Source organism: Panthera leo, chromosome A2 (assembly GCF_018350215.1).
Source record: "Panthera leo isolate Ple1 chromosome A2, P.leo_Ple1_pat1.1, whole genome shotgun sequence".
Classification (NCBI taxonomy): domain Eukaryota; kingdom Metazoa; phylum Chordata; class Mammalia; order Carnivora; family Felidae; genus Panthera; species Panthera leo.
This window is the reverse complement of record NC_056680.1, coordinates 76289482-76307617: the sequence shown is the minus strand read 5'-3', so window position 1 is coordinate 76307617 and position 18136 is coordinate 76289482. Positions and strand designations below refer to the sequence as shown.

At 38.0% G+C, this 18136-nt stretch overlaps 1 protein-coding gene across 1 annotated transcript in view; it reads right to left on the bottom strand.

Moving 5' to 3' along the window:
* Positions 1 to 18136, bottom strand: part of COG5 (component of oligomeric golgi complex 5) — a 310152-nt gene that overhangs the window by 278751 nt on the left and 13265 nt on the right. The window contains exons 4-5 of the mRNA XM_042915183.1: positions 16869 to 16923; positions 16698 to 16767 (exon numbers count right to left, since the gene is read on the bottom strand). Of these exons, the coding sequence (XP_042771117.1) occupies positions 16698 to 16767; positions 16869 to 16923 (125 nt within the window). The remainder of the gene's footprint in view (positions 1 to 16697; positions 16768 to 16868; positions 16924 to 18136) is intronic.

Below are 18136 nucleotides of genomic sequence, written 5' to 3'. Positions count from 1 at the left end.
ACAATCTTCCCTGCATTTGTATGTGGATGGCTATCTCTATACTTGAAAATCAGTTTGGCAGGTCTACCAATTACCTATCACTGCACCAAAACCAGTTCAAAACTTAGTGGTTTAAAATGATTTCTTATGTCTCACAATTCTGTGGGTCAGGAATTTAGGCAGGGTTCAAATGCTGCATGTGGTATCAGCTGGGATTACTCAGTCGCTGCACCCAGCTAGCAATGAGGCTGGTTTGGAGAGTACTAGAAGGCTTCACTCAAATGTCTGACGTCTTAGGCTTCTGTACCCATCGTCTCTGCATGTTTGCCTCCAGCTGCCTCTCAGCACAGTGGTCTCCTGTAGTGGGATGTCTTACTGGCTTTCCCCAAGCAGAAACAGAAGCTGCTGCGCCCCCTGGAGGCTAGATCTAGAACTAACACAAAAACACTCCCACAGCACACGTTTTTTAGTTTTGCTCTAGTAGCTGCTGTTTTTACAGTATTTGGGGACACTGGCATTTTATGTTGCTGTTATCTTCCCTCTTCCTTCCTTCCTGGCATATTCACTTTTTTCGCAGATAATTACACAGCCAGTTAAACAAGTCATCATCTATACAAGTAGATTAAATTTTTAACAGGACCCTACTGAAGTATATGAAAACCATGTACCGATAAAACATAAGCACACAGAGAAAATGTTTGTCAGATGATTTCTTCCTTCTTAGTTTGAACATTTTCTTAAACTTTCTTACTTATATAATTTCAAAGTTAAAAATTTTAATTAAAAACTTTCCAGTGAAAAGCTAATATATGTGTATGACTTAAAAAATTAAAAAGCAAAATGATAAAAAGTTAAAAAAATAAATTGAAAAGATAAAAATGTTATATAATAGGTATGTGAATTATATCTCAACAAAGCTGTCATACTGAAAGTTAAAAAAACTCATTTTCTTATATAATTTTAAAATTTTAAAAATTTAAATACTCTATGTAAGAGATAATAAGCTCTTCAAAATTTCTTTCTGAAAAACTCTGAAGCAGTTCATAAGCTAACAATGTTACTAAAATGAGCTAAGATGGATGATTCTTGGGGTGATAATTAAATTCAACTCATGTATTCATGTATACAGATGAAGTCAGAAGCCTCTGTTTGGAGAAAGAAAAGGCTTCTGTAAAGAGTGAAATGGGGATAAAAAGCAAAGGGAATTAAATGTAAGTAAAAGTACTTTCTCCTAATTGACAGAACAATCAGTGATTTTATGTTCAAGGCAGAAACAACTTTGTAGCTCTTTCTTTGTTGCTTTCTTATACCACATGCATTTAAATGAATTAGGAGCTCAAGGAATAAAAGGATTAAACAGGAACATTAAAGTTTCCCCAATGTTCAAAACAGAAATGACCCAAGTGAACAGAAAATGGTTAAAACATAATAACCTTCCAAAGAGGGCTTACATTCCAAAATAGTTTTTATTTATTTATTTTTTATTTTAGAGAGAGAGTGCACAAGGTAGGGGAAGGGGGGAGAAAGATGGGGGGGGAGACGGGGGGGGGGAAGGGGGGGGGAAGGGAGGGAGGGAGGGAGGGAGAATCCCAAGCAGGCTCCATGTCCAGTGCAGAGCCTGACCTGGGCCCAATCCTATGACCCTGGGATCATGACCAGAGCCAAATTTAAGAGTCATATGCTCAACTGAGCCACCCAGGCGCCCCAGACTTCAAAACAGTTCTAAAGACAACAAATTTCTAAGATGAATTTCCTTCCTAAGGTAAGCCTGCATATGAGTTAATCCCAGAAAAATTAAATACTGGAAATAAAGATACCAAAATGTACATAGAGTATTTTTCTTTACTTTCCCTTCCTTTCTTCCTTTGTAATATTTTGGCCAAAGGTATTCAACTTAGTTGTCCCTCTTGTATAGTATTTTTTACAGTAAGGGTGCAGAAAATTAGGGCTAATATTTAATAACAATAATAAAAATAAAGTGTTTATCTCATTTTTTAAATTTTTTATGTTTATTTTTGAGAGAGACAGAGGGCGAGTGGAGGAGGGGCAGAGAGAGAGAGGAGACATAGGATCAGAAGCAGGCTCCAGGCTCTGAGCTGTCTGCACAGAGCCGACGCAGGGCTCGAACTCACGAACTGTTCAGATCATGACTTGAGCCCAAGTCAGCACTTAACCGAATGAGCCATCCAGGCACCCCTAAAGTGTTTATCTCAAACACAAAAAATCCTGACCTCTCATGCTTCTGTAACCATAAAAAATAAAAACATCCGGGGTGCCTGGGTGGCTCAGTCGGTTAAGCGTCCAACTTTGGCTCAGGTCATGATCTCACAGTTCGTGGGTTTGAGGCCTGCATCCAGCTCTGTGCTGACAGCTCAGAGCCAGGAGCCTGCTTCGGATTCTGTGTCTCCCTCTCTCTCTCTGCCTTTCCCCTGCTCACACTCTGTCTCTCTCTCAAAATATAAACATTAAAAAAAAATCTAGATTAAAAGAAATAAAATAAAAAATAAAAACATTATGAAAGAGTTCTGTATTTTAGAGCTGGAAGAGAATGTACAGATCCACTCTAAACTTTCATCATAAAAAAAATGCACCACCATTACCACCACAACAAAAATGGTAATCACCTGAGGTAAAGGATGGGTTAGCCAACCTTATTGTGGTAATCATCTCACAACATATGCATGTTATCAAACCATCACGTTATACACTTTAAACTTACACCGGGTTATATGTCAATTATATCTCAATAAAACTGGGGTCAAAAGACACTAAAGTTCACTTACTATCATGTGGCTGGGTGATGAAGACTAGCAGTCAGGCCTCCTAACTCCTAGTCCACTACACTTCATCTGTACTTACAAAGCCGAGTTTGTTCTTGATTTTTACCTCCAGCTAGCTTCTGGAACACAGGAACTAGATTATCTAGCTTTTTTATATATTCTACAGAATCAAAAGCAAAGAATACTAAATTTAGAGAACGAAATCTTCTTTCACAGTCTTAACACTGCTGCACACTGGCTCCAGCAAGTAACTTTCAGAACCTCGGTTTATTTGTCCATAAAATGATGAGATATACAACTTTTTTTTTTAATTTTTTAATGTTTATTTATCTTTGAGAGAGAGAGAGAGAGAGAGAGTGCGCGCGGGACAGACAGAGAGAAAGGGAGACACAGAATCTGAAGCAGCTCCAGGCTCTGAACTATCAGCACAGAGCTCGACGCAGGCCCCTAACTCACCAACCGTAAGATTATGACCTGAGCAGAAGTTGGGCACTTAACCGACTGAGCCACCCATGCACCCTGAGATATGTAACTTCTAAACACAATTATTGTAACAGTCCAATGATTCAGAATACTTTAAAGTTTTCATTAATTATAAAATCCTGCATAAACATGAAATTTTCTTTATCACTTATAGCTAGCTAAGAGGCAAACATAAATAGGTTCTTAAAACTTACTGCCCAAAGAGTGTATTAACCACAGGGGAAAAAAAGAAATGCATGATTCTGACAGGTTTAAGATCTGGAGTCAAAAGCAAGGATTTTAATAGAAAAATTAAATTTTAATTCATTGCCTAAAATTACACATATATCTACCATCCTTACATGTTAGTCTTTTCCTTCATAAGAAAAAAAATTTCCCTAAACATGCCATGATTTTGAGTCCAAAATGAGAAAGTTATCCTAAAAAGCGATATTTAAATTCCAACTTAACTATGAGGAAGTATTGTTCTAACGTATATTTTAACATTCAAGTAAAACATGAACTCACAAGAGAGAACTCTTAAGAGTGCTCGGGGTACTGGTAGTACCCCTACTCCTTCAGGAAAGTAGCTTGGGCAGGTCCTTACACAACGTTCACCAAATTTCAGGTCACATGACCTTGTGACTTTAGCCGTAACTGATTAGATTCAGGGAAACGGTGTTAGGTCAATAGAAACCACATCAGGTCTGTCACTAGTAGCATTGTTGTGAACGAGAACTGCCCAAAATTATTATTGGCAGTCACCGTTCACTTTAGGAAAGTGGCAATAAGCAGAAACCCTGAGACAAAAGCAGCTAGAGTGAGAAGAAACAATGAGCCAGTGAAAAGGAGGATGAGAGTTAACCCACAGTGGCAGCAAGAAAAAAGTAGCAGATAGAGAGCTGCAAACGCACAGAGCCTGAGTCACAGAAATGTGTAAATGTTAGCATGCTATTATAGGCAAAGCCATATCTCACTGTGCACGCAGGCCCCACCATGCCAGGATTCCTCTGGCTGTTAGGACAGGTTCCCATGCATCCTCGCTGCCCCACATGCTGTAAGTAGCTATCACTGAAATAACCTTAAAGTATCTCTTCTCTATATGAAAAAGACTAACACATCCACACTCTTTTCACATGATCTATTTTTCAAGTTGTTACAGGACAGATGTAGCAGTACATTAAAAAAAATTTTTTTAGTACCATACATGTTTTGTTCAGTAACATATGCTATGTACTTAGAAAAAATATTACAGCTGGAGCACAGACTAAGGAAAAAATCATTTTACTCATTTCTTAAATATTTAAATGTCTGGTATATAAATAACACTATGCTAAGGCTAGAGATTCAAATATTAACACATATATCACAGCCCTTAAGGAGCTCAGTCTTGCAGAAGAGTATGAGGAAAGTAAAAGGTATGCAGAAAAAAACTATAATGGAAGTATGCATAGGATACTAAAGGAACAAAAAAATGAGAAATATTCTGCCTTGCCAGAAGAAAGGCAGGAGAGGTCCTCACAAAAGAATGACACATCAGTGAGAATGTAGTGAATGACAAGAATACTCTGAGTTAGAGAAGAAGGAAAATGTGCAAAGGAATGAATGAGAAAAATTCTAGCAAAAGGCAAAACTGATGAAGGCAAGCATGAAGGGGCTTACATGCCATATTAAGGATTGACACTTCATTCTATTTCTTGTTAAGAAACCAGTGAATAATTTTATCAGGAGAATAAAATAATCTGATATTTGTTTTGTTTCTTAAAGTTTACTTATTTTTAAAGAATGCGAGCAGGGGGGCGTGAGGGGGGCGTGAGGGGGGCGCGAGGGGGGCGCGAGGGGGGCGCGAGGGGGGCGCGAGGGGGCACAAGGGGGCACAAGGGGGCACAAGGGGGCACAAGGGGGCACAAGGGGGCACAAGGGGGCACACCGACTGAGCCACCCAGGTGCCCCTGATGTTTGCTTTATTAAAAAAGATGAGGAGCACCTGGGGAGCTCAGTGGGTTAAACATCCAACTTCAGCTCAGGTCATGATCTCATGGTTCATGAGTTCAAGACTCACATCGGGCTCTGTGCTGAAAGTGCAGAGCCTGCTTGGGATTCAAGCATGCGTGCTCGCTCTCTCTCTCTCTCTCTCTGCCCCTTCCCTGCTCTTTCTCTCTCTCAAAATAAAAAAAAAAAAAAAAGATAAAACATGGGAGTTTTCTATTTTCAGTATGGCAGACTCGATTGTTAGCTTACCACTGAAAACAACTAAAAATGTTATATGCCATGTAAAAATGTCTGAAAAGCATCTTAAAATGAGACTACAAATAGGAATACCAAGTTAAAGTGAAGCACAGGAGAATCCAGAGAGAAAAGAAGCAAATCTGCTTTTAATCTGAGAACATTTGCTAATCTTAGAAAACTACAACCTACAAGTGGTAGAGGGGCAGAGAGAGAGGGAGACAGAGACAGAATGTGAAGCAGGCTCCAGGCCCTGAGCTGTCAGCACAGAGCCCAACGCAGGGCTCCAACTCACAAATTATGAGATCATGACCTGAGCCAAAGTCGGATGCTTAACCAACTGAGCCACCCAGGCACCCCCATATCTTCTTTATATATTCACCAATTGATGGACATTTTCAGGATACGGACAGCCATATCCTGGCTATCGCAAATAATGTTACTAAAAACACAGGAGTGCAGGTATCCCTCTGAATTAACATTTTTGTATTCTTTGGGTAAATACCCAGTAGTGCAATTGCTGAATTGTAGGGTTAATTCTATTTTTAATTTCTTAAGAATTCTCCATACTGTTTTCAACAGTGGCTGTACCCGTTTGCATTCCCATCAACACTGATGGTTACCAGAGGGGGCGGAGGTGGGAGGATGGGTTAAACAGACCATGGGGATTAACGAGTGCACTTGTTGTGATGAGCACCAGTTAATGTATGGAGTTGTTCAATCACTATAATGTATACCTGAAACTAATATAACACTGTATAAAAATAAATAAGATGATTTAAAAAATGGCCAATAGGCACAATAAAAGATGCTCAATATCTTTAGTCAGTAGGGAAATTCAAATCAAAACAAGGTACCACTCCATACCCAATCAGATGGCTATATTAAAAAGAAAAGAAGTATTGGCAAGAAATAAAGAAATTGAAACTTTCATACATTGCTGGTAAGAATGGAAAATGGTACAGCTGCTTTGGAAAACAGTCTGGCATTCTTCAAAAAAAGTCTCTTTTTCCAGAGACTGAGATATAATTGACATATATTACTGTATAAGTTTAAGTTTGTACCATATTAATTTCATACATCAAAATGTTAAACAGAATTAGCGTATGACCTAGCATAAATATTCTCAAGTAAACACCCAAGATAATTGAAAAATTTCCACACAAAAACTTGTACAAAAATATTCATAACAGCTGTTACTCATCATAGTCAAAAAGCGGAAATAACCCAAATATTCATCAAGCAACAGGAAAACAAATTGAATGGATAAACAAAAATGCAGTATATTCATACAATGTAGTATTATTTGGTCATAAAAAGGAAAGAAGTATTGAAACATACTACAAGAGGAACCTTGAAAGCATTATGCTGAATGAAAGAAGCCACACAAAAAAAATGCCACACAATGTGTGATACATTTGTATGAAATGTCCACCACAGGCAACTCCATAGAGACATACGGCATATTAGAAAGTTGGTGGGGGAATAAATAAGAGGGAGTGACTACTAATGGGCATCAAGTTTTTCTTTGGGGTAATGAAAATCTTTTGACGTTAGATGTGCTGATTGCACAACCCTGTGACTACAGTAAAAACTACTCATTTTACGCTTAAAAATACAGTTTAAAGTGGTAAATTTTATAGCATATGACCTACAACTCAGTTTTTAAAACTGAAAGTAACTTCTAACATGATGGGATGACAGGCTGGATTTACACTCCCATGGTGAACAACTAGAAAGCTGAACAAAATGCATGAAATCGTTTTTCAGACACTGAACAGACAGCACAGAACTATCATCCCCAGGATTAACAAAATGAATGAACTTGGGACAGATGGCTGGCTCAGTCGGTGCAGCATGTGACTCTTGATCCAAAGGTTGTGGGTTTGAACCCCATGTTGGATACAGAAATTACTTAAAAATAAAATCTTTTAGGGGTACCTTGGTGGTTCAGTCAGTTGAGTGTCTGACTTCAGGTCAGGTCATGATCTCATGGTTCATGAGTTGGAGACCCACATCGGGATTGCTGCTGTCAGCCTGTCAGTACAGAGCCCGCTTTGGAGCCTCTGTCCTCCTCCCCGCCCTTTCCCAGCTCACCCTCTCTCTCAAAAGAAGAAAAAAGAAAATGGTTTAGAAAAAGAAAAAAAGAAGAAAATGAACTTAACTACCCTAGTTTACTGCTGAGAGACAATTTTCAGGCCCCAGCAAAGGGAAAGGAAAGAGAAACAACATGACGGTCTCTCTACAATGAGAAAACAGAGATGTGACTTCAGGAGAACCAAAAAGGCTAGAGTTTATGGACAGAAACTGGACAGGAAGGAGAGGTTGTGGATATCTGCAGAAGGACCGACTCAAGCACCAACATGTACATATGTAGGAGGAAACTCAGGGAAAGAATTACTGAAACACTTCACAGAGCCCACAGCATTAAGACCTAGCAGTGAATAATTAGGGCTAACATATAAACTAGTCCCGGACTAAAAGCTGCTCTGGACCTGCTCTAACAAAGAATTAAAACCAGTTCTCACTTACCAGGCAAGTGAATAAGTGAAAAAATAAAACCCATAACAAGAAGAAAGGTCAGTCAATAATGACTGATGAAGAAATAATGAAGACTGAAATACTAAAATACCTATTCTAAATATACCTATATGTTCAGGGCACCTTGGTGGCTGAGTCCTGATTTCAGCTCAGGTCATGATTTCATGGTCCTGAGATCAAGCCCCATGTCAGGCTCTGCGCTGGGTGAGAAGCCTGCTTAAGATTCTCTCTCCCCCACTATCTCTCAGAATGAATAAATATTAAAAAAAATATTTTAATATACTCTGTATGTTCAAAAGAAAACAAACTTCATTATAGAAAGGAAAGATATAAAAAGACAAAAACATTAGAGATTAAAAAATACATTATGTAAAATAGAAAACACAGGATGGAAGTAACAACAGATTAGACATTTCAGAAAAACGTAAACTTAGAAATAATTTCAGGTATATTAAATACCAAAACATATGACACAGAGCAATATAGAAGATCTTCATGACCCCAGGGTAGGGAATGTTCTCTTAATCAAGACAGAAAAACACTAACCCTAAAAGAAAAAAATGGTAAATTTTACTTCTATCCATCCAGATATTATCAATAAAGAAAAAAAAACCACAAAGGGATATTTGAAACATACAATAGAGGACACATCTCAGGTATTCAGCCTCTTTAGTAATTAATTCCCTGAAAAATGCACCGAAATATTGGCAAAAATTAGCAAGTCTGACAACAATAAATGTTGGCAATGATACAAACTAATACCAACTCTATACTGTCAGTGTGCAGGACAGAATTATGTGGGAAAATAGTTGGACTTTACATAATAAAGCTAAAGATAAAAAATCCTATAGCCCTAGCAATCCCATTCCTAGGATATACCTAGGCCAACAAGCATATGGAAAGATGCTCAACATCACTCATCATAGGAGAAATACAAATCAAAACCACTAAGAGATATCACCTCTTACCCACTAGCATGGCTGATATCAAAAGAACAGAAAATAACAAGCGCTGACAAAGATGTAGAAAAGTTGGAAACCCTGGGCACTACTGGTGGGAATGCAGAATGGTTTCAGCCACTAATGAAAACAGTATGGAGGATCCAAAAAATTTAAAAATAGAATTACCCATATGATCTGGTATCTCCCAAGCAACTCAAAGCAGGATGGATCTCAAGAGATATTTGCACACCCATGTTCACTGCAGCACTCTTCATAACAGCCAAGAGGGGAAGCAACCCTAATGTTGCTTCAATGGATTCATGAAAAAAGAAAATGTGGTATATCCATACAATAGAATATTATGCAGTCTTAAAGAAGGAAATCCTTCTTTAGTACGTGTACTCAAATACAGGTGAACCTCAAGGATATTATGCTAAATGAAATAAACCAAAAGGACAAATACTATATGCTCTGCTTATATGAAATAGCTAAATAGTCAAAATCATAGAGACAGAAAGCAGAAAGGTAGGTGCCAATAAGGAAGACAGGAGGGAGAAAGAGAAATTCACACTTAGGGCATAAAGAGTTTCAGTTTTGTAAGATGAGAAAGTTCTGGAGGTCTGTTACACAACAATATGAATATGGTTAGCAGTACACTTAAAAATGATCAAGATGGGGTGCCTGGGTGGCTTGGCCAATTAAGTGTCCAACTCTTGATTTCAGCTCAGGTCATGATCACCTGGTCATGAGATGGGGTCCCGTGTCGGGCTCTGTGCTGACAGCATGGAGCCTGCTTGGCATTCTTTCTCTCCCCCTCTCTCTGCCCCTCCCCTGCTCGCACTTTCTCTATCAAAATAAATGAACTTAAAGAAAAAATGTTTCCTGGACAGCAACTAACTTACCTGCAAAAATTAAAGATAATTTCAGACAAAAAAAAAAAAAAAAAGTAACTATAGTTTATATATAGCTTAATGAAAAGCTTGAGTAAGATTTAGAAAGAAGCAATATTAGGAAGACAAAGAAATGTACAGTTACACATCAAATTTGGAGAGTTAGGGGGTAGGAAGTGGAGAAAATTTAGTTCCACACTTAGGTGAATTATAGCTCAATAAAGCTATAAAAAACTATGAGTCTGGGGTAAGGTACTGAGAAAGCTGGAAAATCAGGGGAGGTGTAAAACAGAAAATGGAATTTAAGAGTTTAAGATTTCAGAGGTGAACTGTACAGTCATGGGGGTCGATGAAGATCATAACTGGAGTTAAGAAAGTCAAAGAAGAGTGAGGACAGAATGATGGATGGATGGGTGGATTACTATGGGTACTAAAGCTAGAAACTATCATGTAAAGGCTTTCACTGAAAAGATAACTGAGCCAGGTCTGTCTTTAGTGAAGGAGGCTGACAGATATAAGTAATATGTAAGAAGGACAAGGGGAAATGGCTTGAGTTAATCCTTTTAATGCACACTTTCATTGCCATTCTCTGGATATGCCCTGCATGCCTCCACCTCCCATGCATTTGTTATATTCTTCTTTCTGACTATAATTCCTTACTCTCATCTTAGCCTACTCAAATCCTATCCTTTAAAACTCTCATCAATCCATTCATTCTTAAAGATTTACTTCAAAGCTGTCAACAACCTACTGCTCCTAAGCCCATCTCAAATACCATTTCTTAAGCATTAAACACATCATAAAGCAATCCAACTGCATATAATTTCTTTGTATTCTAAATACTTGTTTCTTTATTTTGGCATTTGTGTAATTAGTATTTTATTAGGTCATTGTGTAGGGTATCTTATTTCCTTTAACCATGATGTAAACTTTTTGAAAAGTACTTCCTCACCCTTCTTTGTATTCTCTGCCATAACTAACACAGTATCTCTCACATGAGATGTTCCCATGGCTTACTGGAAGATCAGAGCTCCTCAGTTATCAATCCATCATTATCTTATTTATGTTCTTTCAAACAATATTGCCATTAAGTCATACTATGTCTACTAACAATATAAAAAGAACATATTTTTTTAAAAAACCTTCTTTATGCAATTTTCAAACACCTGTTCTATATAAAATGGCAACGAACAGAAAAATAGAATTTTTAAAAAATATAATTTAGTATAGTAACAAAACCAAATATTTTTTTAATGTTTGTTTTTGAGAGAGACAGAGAGGCAGAGACAGAGCATGAGTGGGGGAGAGGCAGAGAGAGAGGGAGACACAGAATCCAAAGCAGGCTCCAGGCTGTGACCTGCCAGCACAGAACCCAATACAGGGCTCAAACCTATGAACTGTGAGATCATGACCTGAGCCAAAGTCGAAAACTTAACTGACTGAGCCACCCAGGTGCCCCTATTTTTTTTTTTATGTCTATTTTTGAGAACAAGAAAGAAAATGCAGGGGAAGGGCAGAGAGAGGAGACACAGGATCTGAAGCAGGCTCTACACAGATAGCAGACAGCCCGATGTGGGGCTTGAACTCACGGAAACGCGCCATCATGACCTGAGCCAAACCCAGATGCTTAACCGACTGAGCCACCCAGGCTCCCCACAAAAACAAATATTTAAAGATAAGTTTAACAAAACTGAAACCAAAATGTGAGGCTGAAATTAAACAAGACCTACGTACATGTAGATATACCATATTCATGACATGGAAGATGCAATATTGTTAATACATCAATTCTCCCCAAACTGGCCTACAGATATAATATATTTCCAGTCAAAATCCTAGCCATCTTTTTAGGGGCACTTGGGTGGTTCAGTTGGTTAAGTGTCAGAGTCTTGACATCAGCTCAAGTCATGATCTCATGGTTCATGAGATGAGCCCCACATTGGGGACTCGCTGACAGCATGGGGCTTGCTTGGGATTCTGTGTCTCCCTTTCTCTCTGCCCTTCCCCTGCTCTTTCTCTCTCTCTCTCAAAAATAAATAAACTTAAAAAAATATATTTAAAAATATCCTAAACAGGGGCGCCTGGGCGGCTCAGTTGGTTAAGCATTCGACTTCGGCTCAGGTCATGATCTCATAGTCTGCAGGTTCGAGCCCCATGTCGGGCTCTGTGCTGACAGCCCAGAGCCTGGAGCCTGCTTCAAACTCTGTGTCTCCCTCTCTCTCTGCCCCTCCTCCACTCTCACTCTGTCTCTCAAAAATAAACATTAAAAATAACTTAAAAATTTAAAAAATCATAAACAGCTTTTTAGTAGAAATTGATGAGCTGATTCTAAAGTTCAGATGGGATTGCAGATACTAAAATGGTATCCTTTTTTCAAGATCATTTGGCTGATAGAAGACTTACTAAAAAGCTTCAGTGATCAAGATAGTGTACAATTAATATAAAGGCAAAAAACTAGATCAACTGAGGAGAGTAAAGAGTCCAGAAATAATCCCACACATACAAAGTCAATTAAGTATTATGAAGGCAACAAAAAAACTGAACAGGGGAAGAAAAGCTGTTTTCAAGAAATGGTGCCAGCAATCCATAAAAGAAAATTTGATAATTTGGACCTGATCAAAATTTATAATTTTTCTGTTTCAAAAGACACCACTTAAAAATAAAAGTCAAGTCATAGCCTGGTAGAAATATTTATAAGTCATACACTGGGGAAAAAAAATATTGGCAAATCACATATGGTATCATAATATATAAAAGAAAAGCTCCTAACTGGGTATTTTTCCAAAGAAAACAAAACACTACTTCAAATATATTCACCCCATGTTCACTGGAGCATCATTTTCAATAGCCAAGTGTCCATCGATAGATGAATAAAGAAGAGGTAGTGTGCATACATACACACACAGATATTATGCAGCCATAAAAAGGAATGAGATCCTGACATTGGTAACAAGTTGGATAGACCTAGAGGGTAGTATGTTAAGTGAAATAATTCAAACAGAGAAAGACAAGTATCATATGATTTCAATTATATGTGGAATCTAAAAAACCAAATGAAGAAACAGAAAAATCAGAAAGAGACCCATAAATACAGAGAAAACACTGATGGTTGCCAGAGAAGAGAGGGCTGGGGGTATGGGCAAAATGGGTACACAGGAGTGGGAGGTACAGGCTTCCTGTAATGGACTAAGTCACAGGGATGAAAGGTACAGCATAGAGAATATAGTTAGTGGTACTGTAATAGCATTGTATTGTGACAGATGGCAGCTGCCCTTGTAGTGAGCACAGCATAATGTATAGAGTTGTTGAATCACTATGTTGTACACCTGAAAGTAATGAAACATTGTGCATCAACTATTCTTCAACAAAAAAAAACTGTAACTTAACAAGATAAACAATCCAATTTTAAAATGCCTAAAAGATATTATAGACTGAATAAATTAAAGATATACTAATGACTAATAAGCACATGAAAAGATACCCAAATCATCATTTAAGAAATGTAAACTAAAATTATAATGAAATACCACTGTATTCGTGGGCTACTAGAAAGCCCATAATCAAAGAAGAGAAAATAACAAGTGTTGGTAAGGATGTGTAGACACTGGAGGATGCCTGGGTGGCTCAGTTAGTTAAGCGCCTGACTTGGACTCAAGTCATGATCTTATGGTTCCTAAGTTCGATCCCCGCATGGGACTCTCTGCTGTCAGCACAGAGCCTACTTCAGATCCTCTGTCCCCTTGTCTCTCTGCTCCTCACCCACTCACACGTGCTCTCACTCTCCAAAAATAAACAAACAGTAAAAAAATAATTTAAAAAAAGGATGTGTCGACACTGGAACCCTCATATATTGCTGATGGGAATATAAAATAGTATAGGCACTTTGGAAAACAACATGGCAGCTCTTTAAAAAATTAAACTTACCATACAACCCATCAATTCCATTTTTAGAAACCTACCTAAGAGAAATGAAAGCACAGGTCCACACAAATACACGTAAGCAAATGTTCATAGTAGCATTATTCAAAAGCCAGTAATGAGAAACAATCCAAATATCCATCAACTGGTGAGTAGATAAAGAAAATGTGCTAGCTCCATAAAATAGAACAGAATTCGGCAATTAAAAAAAAAGAATGGAGGGGCGCCTGGGTGGCTCAGTCGGTTAAGTGGCCGACTTCGGCTCAGGTCATGATCTCGCTGTCCGTGAGTTCGAGCCCCACGTCAGGCTCTGTGCTGACAGCTCAGAGCCTGAAGCCTGCTTCAGATTCTGTGTCTCCCTCACTCTGACCCTCCCCTGTTCATGCTCTGTCTCTCCCTGTCTCAAAAATAAATAAAACGTTAAAGAAAAAAAAGAAGAATGGGGACACCTGGGTGGCTCAGTCGATGGGGCATCCGACTTTGGCTCAGGTCATGATCTCACGGTTCATGAGTTTGAGCCCCGCATTGGGCTCTGTGCTGACAGCTTGGAGCCTAGAGCCTACTTCAGATTGTGTCTCTCTCTCTCTCTCTCTCTCTCTCTGCCCCTCCCAGCTTACACTCTCTCTCTGAAAAATAGACATTAAAAAAAATTAAAAAAAAAAAAAAAAAAAAAGAATGAACTACTGACATTCTATGACACAGACGTACCTCAAAGGCATTATGCAAAGTGAATGAAGCCAGACACAAAAGACTATATCTTATATAATTCCATTTAGATGAAATGACCAGAAAAGGCAAATCAATAGAGACATAAAATAGATTAGCAACACCGTAGAACTGGGGGGTGGGAATAAGTACTGACAGCTGCAATAGACTTAAAATCTCGTCTTTTACAACAACATGGATGGAGCTAGAGTATAATGTTTAGAGAACTAAGTCAGAGAAAGACAAATGCCATGTGATTTCACTCATACGTGGAATATAAGAAACAAACAAGCAAAGGGAAAAAAAGAGAGAGGCAAACCAAGAACTAACTATAACTGTTAACTATAGAGAACAAACTGATGGCTACCAGAGGGGAGGAGGGTGGGGGGTGGGAGAAATAGGTGATGGGGATTAAAGAGTACACTTAACATGATGGGTGGGAAAAAAAACAAAATGATAAAAAAAAAAATTCATGTGTTGAAATCCTAACCCCTCGGTGTGATAATATTAGCAACTGAGGCCTTTGAGAGGTGATTAGGTCATGAAAGTGAACCCCTCATGAATGGGATTAGTGTCCTCATAAAAGGGACCCCAGAGATCTCTCTAGCCTTGTCTGCCATTTGAGGATACAATAGAAAATGACTATGTAATCATGATGAGTAACATATTTAATTGTTGAATCACTCAACTGTACACCTGAAACTAATAGAACACTGTATGTTAACTATACTAAAATTAAAATTAAAGACAATTTAAAAAATTGAAAAAGAGGGGCGCCTGGGTGGCTCAGTCGGTTGAGCGTCCGGCTTCAACTCAGGTCATGATCTTGTGGTTTGCGGGTTCGAGCCCTGTGTCGGGCTCTGTGCTGACAGCTCGGAGCCTGGAGCCTGGAGCCTGCTTGGGATTCTGTGTCTCCTCCTCTCTCTGCCCCTCCCATCCTCATGCTCTCTGTCTCTCAATAATAAATAAACATTAAAATTAAAAAAAAAAAAAAAAAAAAACTAAAAAATTGAAAAAGAAAAGAAAAGGACTATCTGCAGCCCAAAAGAGGGCCCTGTCCAGGACATGAGCAGCCTGGTACCCTGATTCAGACGTCCAGCCTCTAGAACTGTGAGAAAGAAATTTCTATAGTTCATAAACCACCCAGTCTATGATATTCCATTACAGTAGTCCAAATGAAAGAAGACAATGGCAAACAGGAGGGATCTTTCTGTGGTGGTGGAAATCTTCTAAAACTGCACTGTGGTATGACTGGCACATTCTATAAATTAGCAGACATTAAAACAGTTATTTTAACAGTATTCCATATGTCCAAAAGGTTAAGCAGATTAATGGAAAGTATAGAAAAGATCCAAATCAAACTTCTTGAGATTAAAACAAAAATGTCTGAAATGAAAAATACACTGAATGAGATTAGGGGTCGATCAAACAGTACAGAAGAAACAATCAGTGAACGTGAAGACAAAGCAATGGAAATTATCCAAAACAAAACACATGGGGTAAACATGAGTGGGAAAAAATGAACAGAGAATCCAGTTGTCTGTGAGACATCCCAAAGATACCTAATAGATTTGTAACTGTAATCCAGAAGGAAAGGGGAGGAATAGAAAAAATATCTGGGGGGGCGCCTGGGTGGCTCAGTCAATTAAGCGGCCGACTTCGGCTCAGGTCATGATCTCTCGGTCCGTGAGTTCGAGTCCTGCGTCGGGCTCTGTGCTGACAGCTCAGAGCCTGGAGCCTGTTTCAGATTCTGTGTCTCCCTCTCTCTGACCCTCCCCTGTTCATGCTCGGTCTCTCCCTGTCTCAAAAATAAATAAGTGTTAAAAAAAACATTAAAAAAAAAAAAAAAAGAAAAAATGTCTGGAAAAATAATGGCCATAAAAATAACAAAATTCTGGTCCAAAACTAAATTTCTCCTATAATACATAAGCACTCCTATTAGAACAACTTATAGGTATGGGTTCCTTACATTTGGCATAAATGCTGGGTTTCTTTCTGCTCTCTACTGAAAAAATAGTTGTGAATATTAATAAATTAGTAAATGATTATACACTGTAGTATTAAGAATGAAAATAATTCACTTGAATAGGTTTTTATTTTTTAAATTGCCTATCTTATTTTAAAGCTCTTTAGTATTTCTCCCCTTTTCTCTCATATTCCCCTATTTCCTCAGAACTCGTTCTCTTGAAATGTGTTCACTTATATAAACAAAATCAATAATACAGAGTATTAAAAACTGAAAAGTGACAACCCACCTGAAGTCTTGCAAGTTGTGCAGTGCGGGCTACTATTTTATTGTACGGCTCCACAATTTTTGCTTTCATCCTAAAGGAAAAATAAAGAGAGGAGTAACAATAAAATCATCTTCAAATATCAATGGTTAAACTTCTTTCCCTTCCACTTGTTTACAAAATGAGCAACAGTACCTATCAACAGCTCCCTGTAAAGCGCCAATTCTTGTCTGCATCATCTGAAGAACGCCTAGGAAAACACAATAATTTCCATTACTTTACAAAGTTCCAAGGGCTCCAATAGGGCAAAAGAATTATATTAAAAGAAAAAAATTCATACATACATACAGAAAAATTTCAATTTTTCCTGCCACCATCATAACCTAAGCAACCAATCAGTATCTTTTACCTGTACTATTGTTAAAGCCTCTAACTATTCCCCCCCTTCGAATCCTTGTTCCACTAAATAAGTGTGACAAGGAATGCAGAGTGACTGTTTAAGGAGCATAGGGTTTTCCACTTGGGGTGATGAAAAAGTTCTGAAACTACACAGTAATGGCTGCACAACATCGTAAATGTAATTAATGCTGCTAAATTACATACTTTAAAATGGTGAAGTTTCGTGTTAATGTGCATTTTATCTATAACTACAAAAGAAGAAGACTAAGTGATCTTTAAAGGTGCAAATTGTATACAATATTCCCTGTTAAAACTTTTCCTTGGTCTCCCCTTTTCTCCCATGTCAAAACTGAAGTCCACAGCTTGGTTTACAAAGCCCTGTACTATCTGGAAATGGTGTACTTTCTCTCCAACATCCAACCCCACCCTCAAGGTCCTACTGGATAAACACCTACTGTTTGTCAAACCTCGCCCTAACAGGCACAAGTACTAAAAGATCCCCCATCTAACTTAGATTCTCTCGTTATTTTCTTCTACAGCATACATTTCCTTCATGGCACTAATCACATTAGGTAATTATATATCCGGCTGTATATCTGTTTGATGTTTTACTAACTATAAATTCCTGGGCATTAGGGAAAGTATACTTTTCATTCAGTACTGCATGACCTGAGCCTAATGCAGACTACTTCCGATGGCAATATTTGTTAAATTAATTATAAACTAGATAAATAATACACATGGACAGCAAGGACAGCATTGCCTTTAACTCTCAATATACACAAAGTAATAAAGAACTTTTTAACAAAACTGTAGAAATATTTTCATGAAGAAGGATCTTAAATTTTACTACTTTATGGACCTAAAAATAAGCTTTTCAATATTACAGTTTTAATTATTTTGAACTCCATTCTTTAAAACTCAGTTTCTACGTTTAGTTTTAAAACATAATATTCTAAATAAACCTAGGTACAGAATGCTGTCATGTATTAGATGAAGTAATACTAGAATAAGCATTACCAGCATACAAATATGCTTTAATATGGTTCAGTCCAACAGAATCC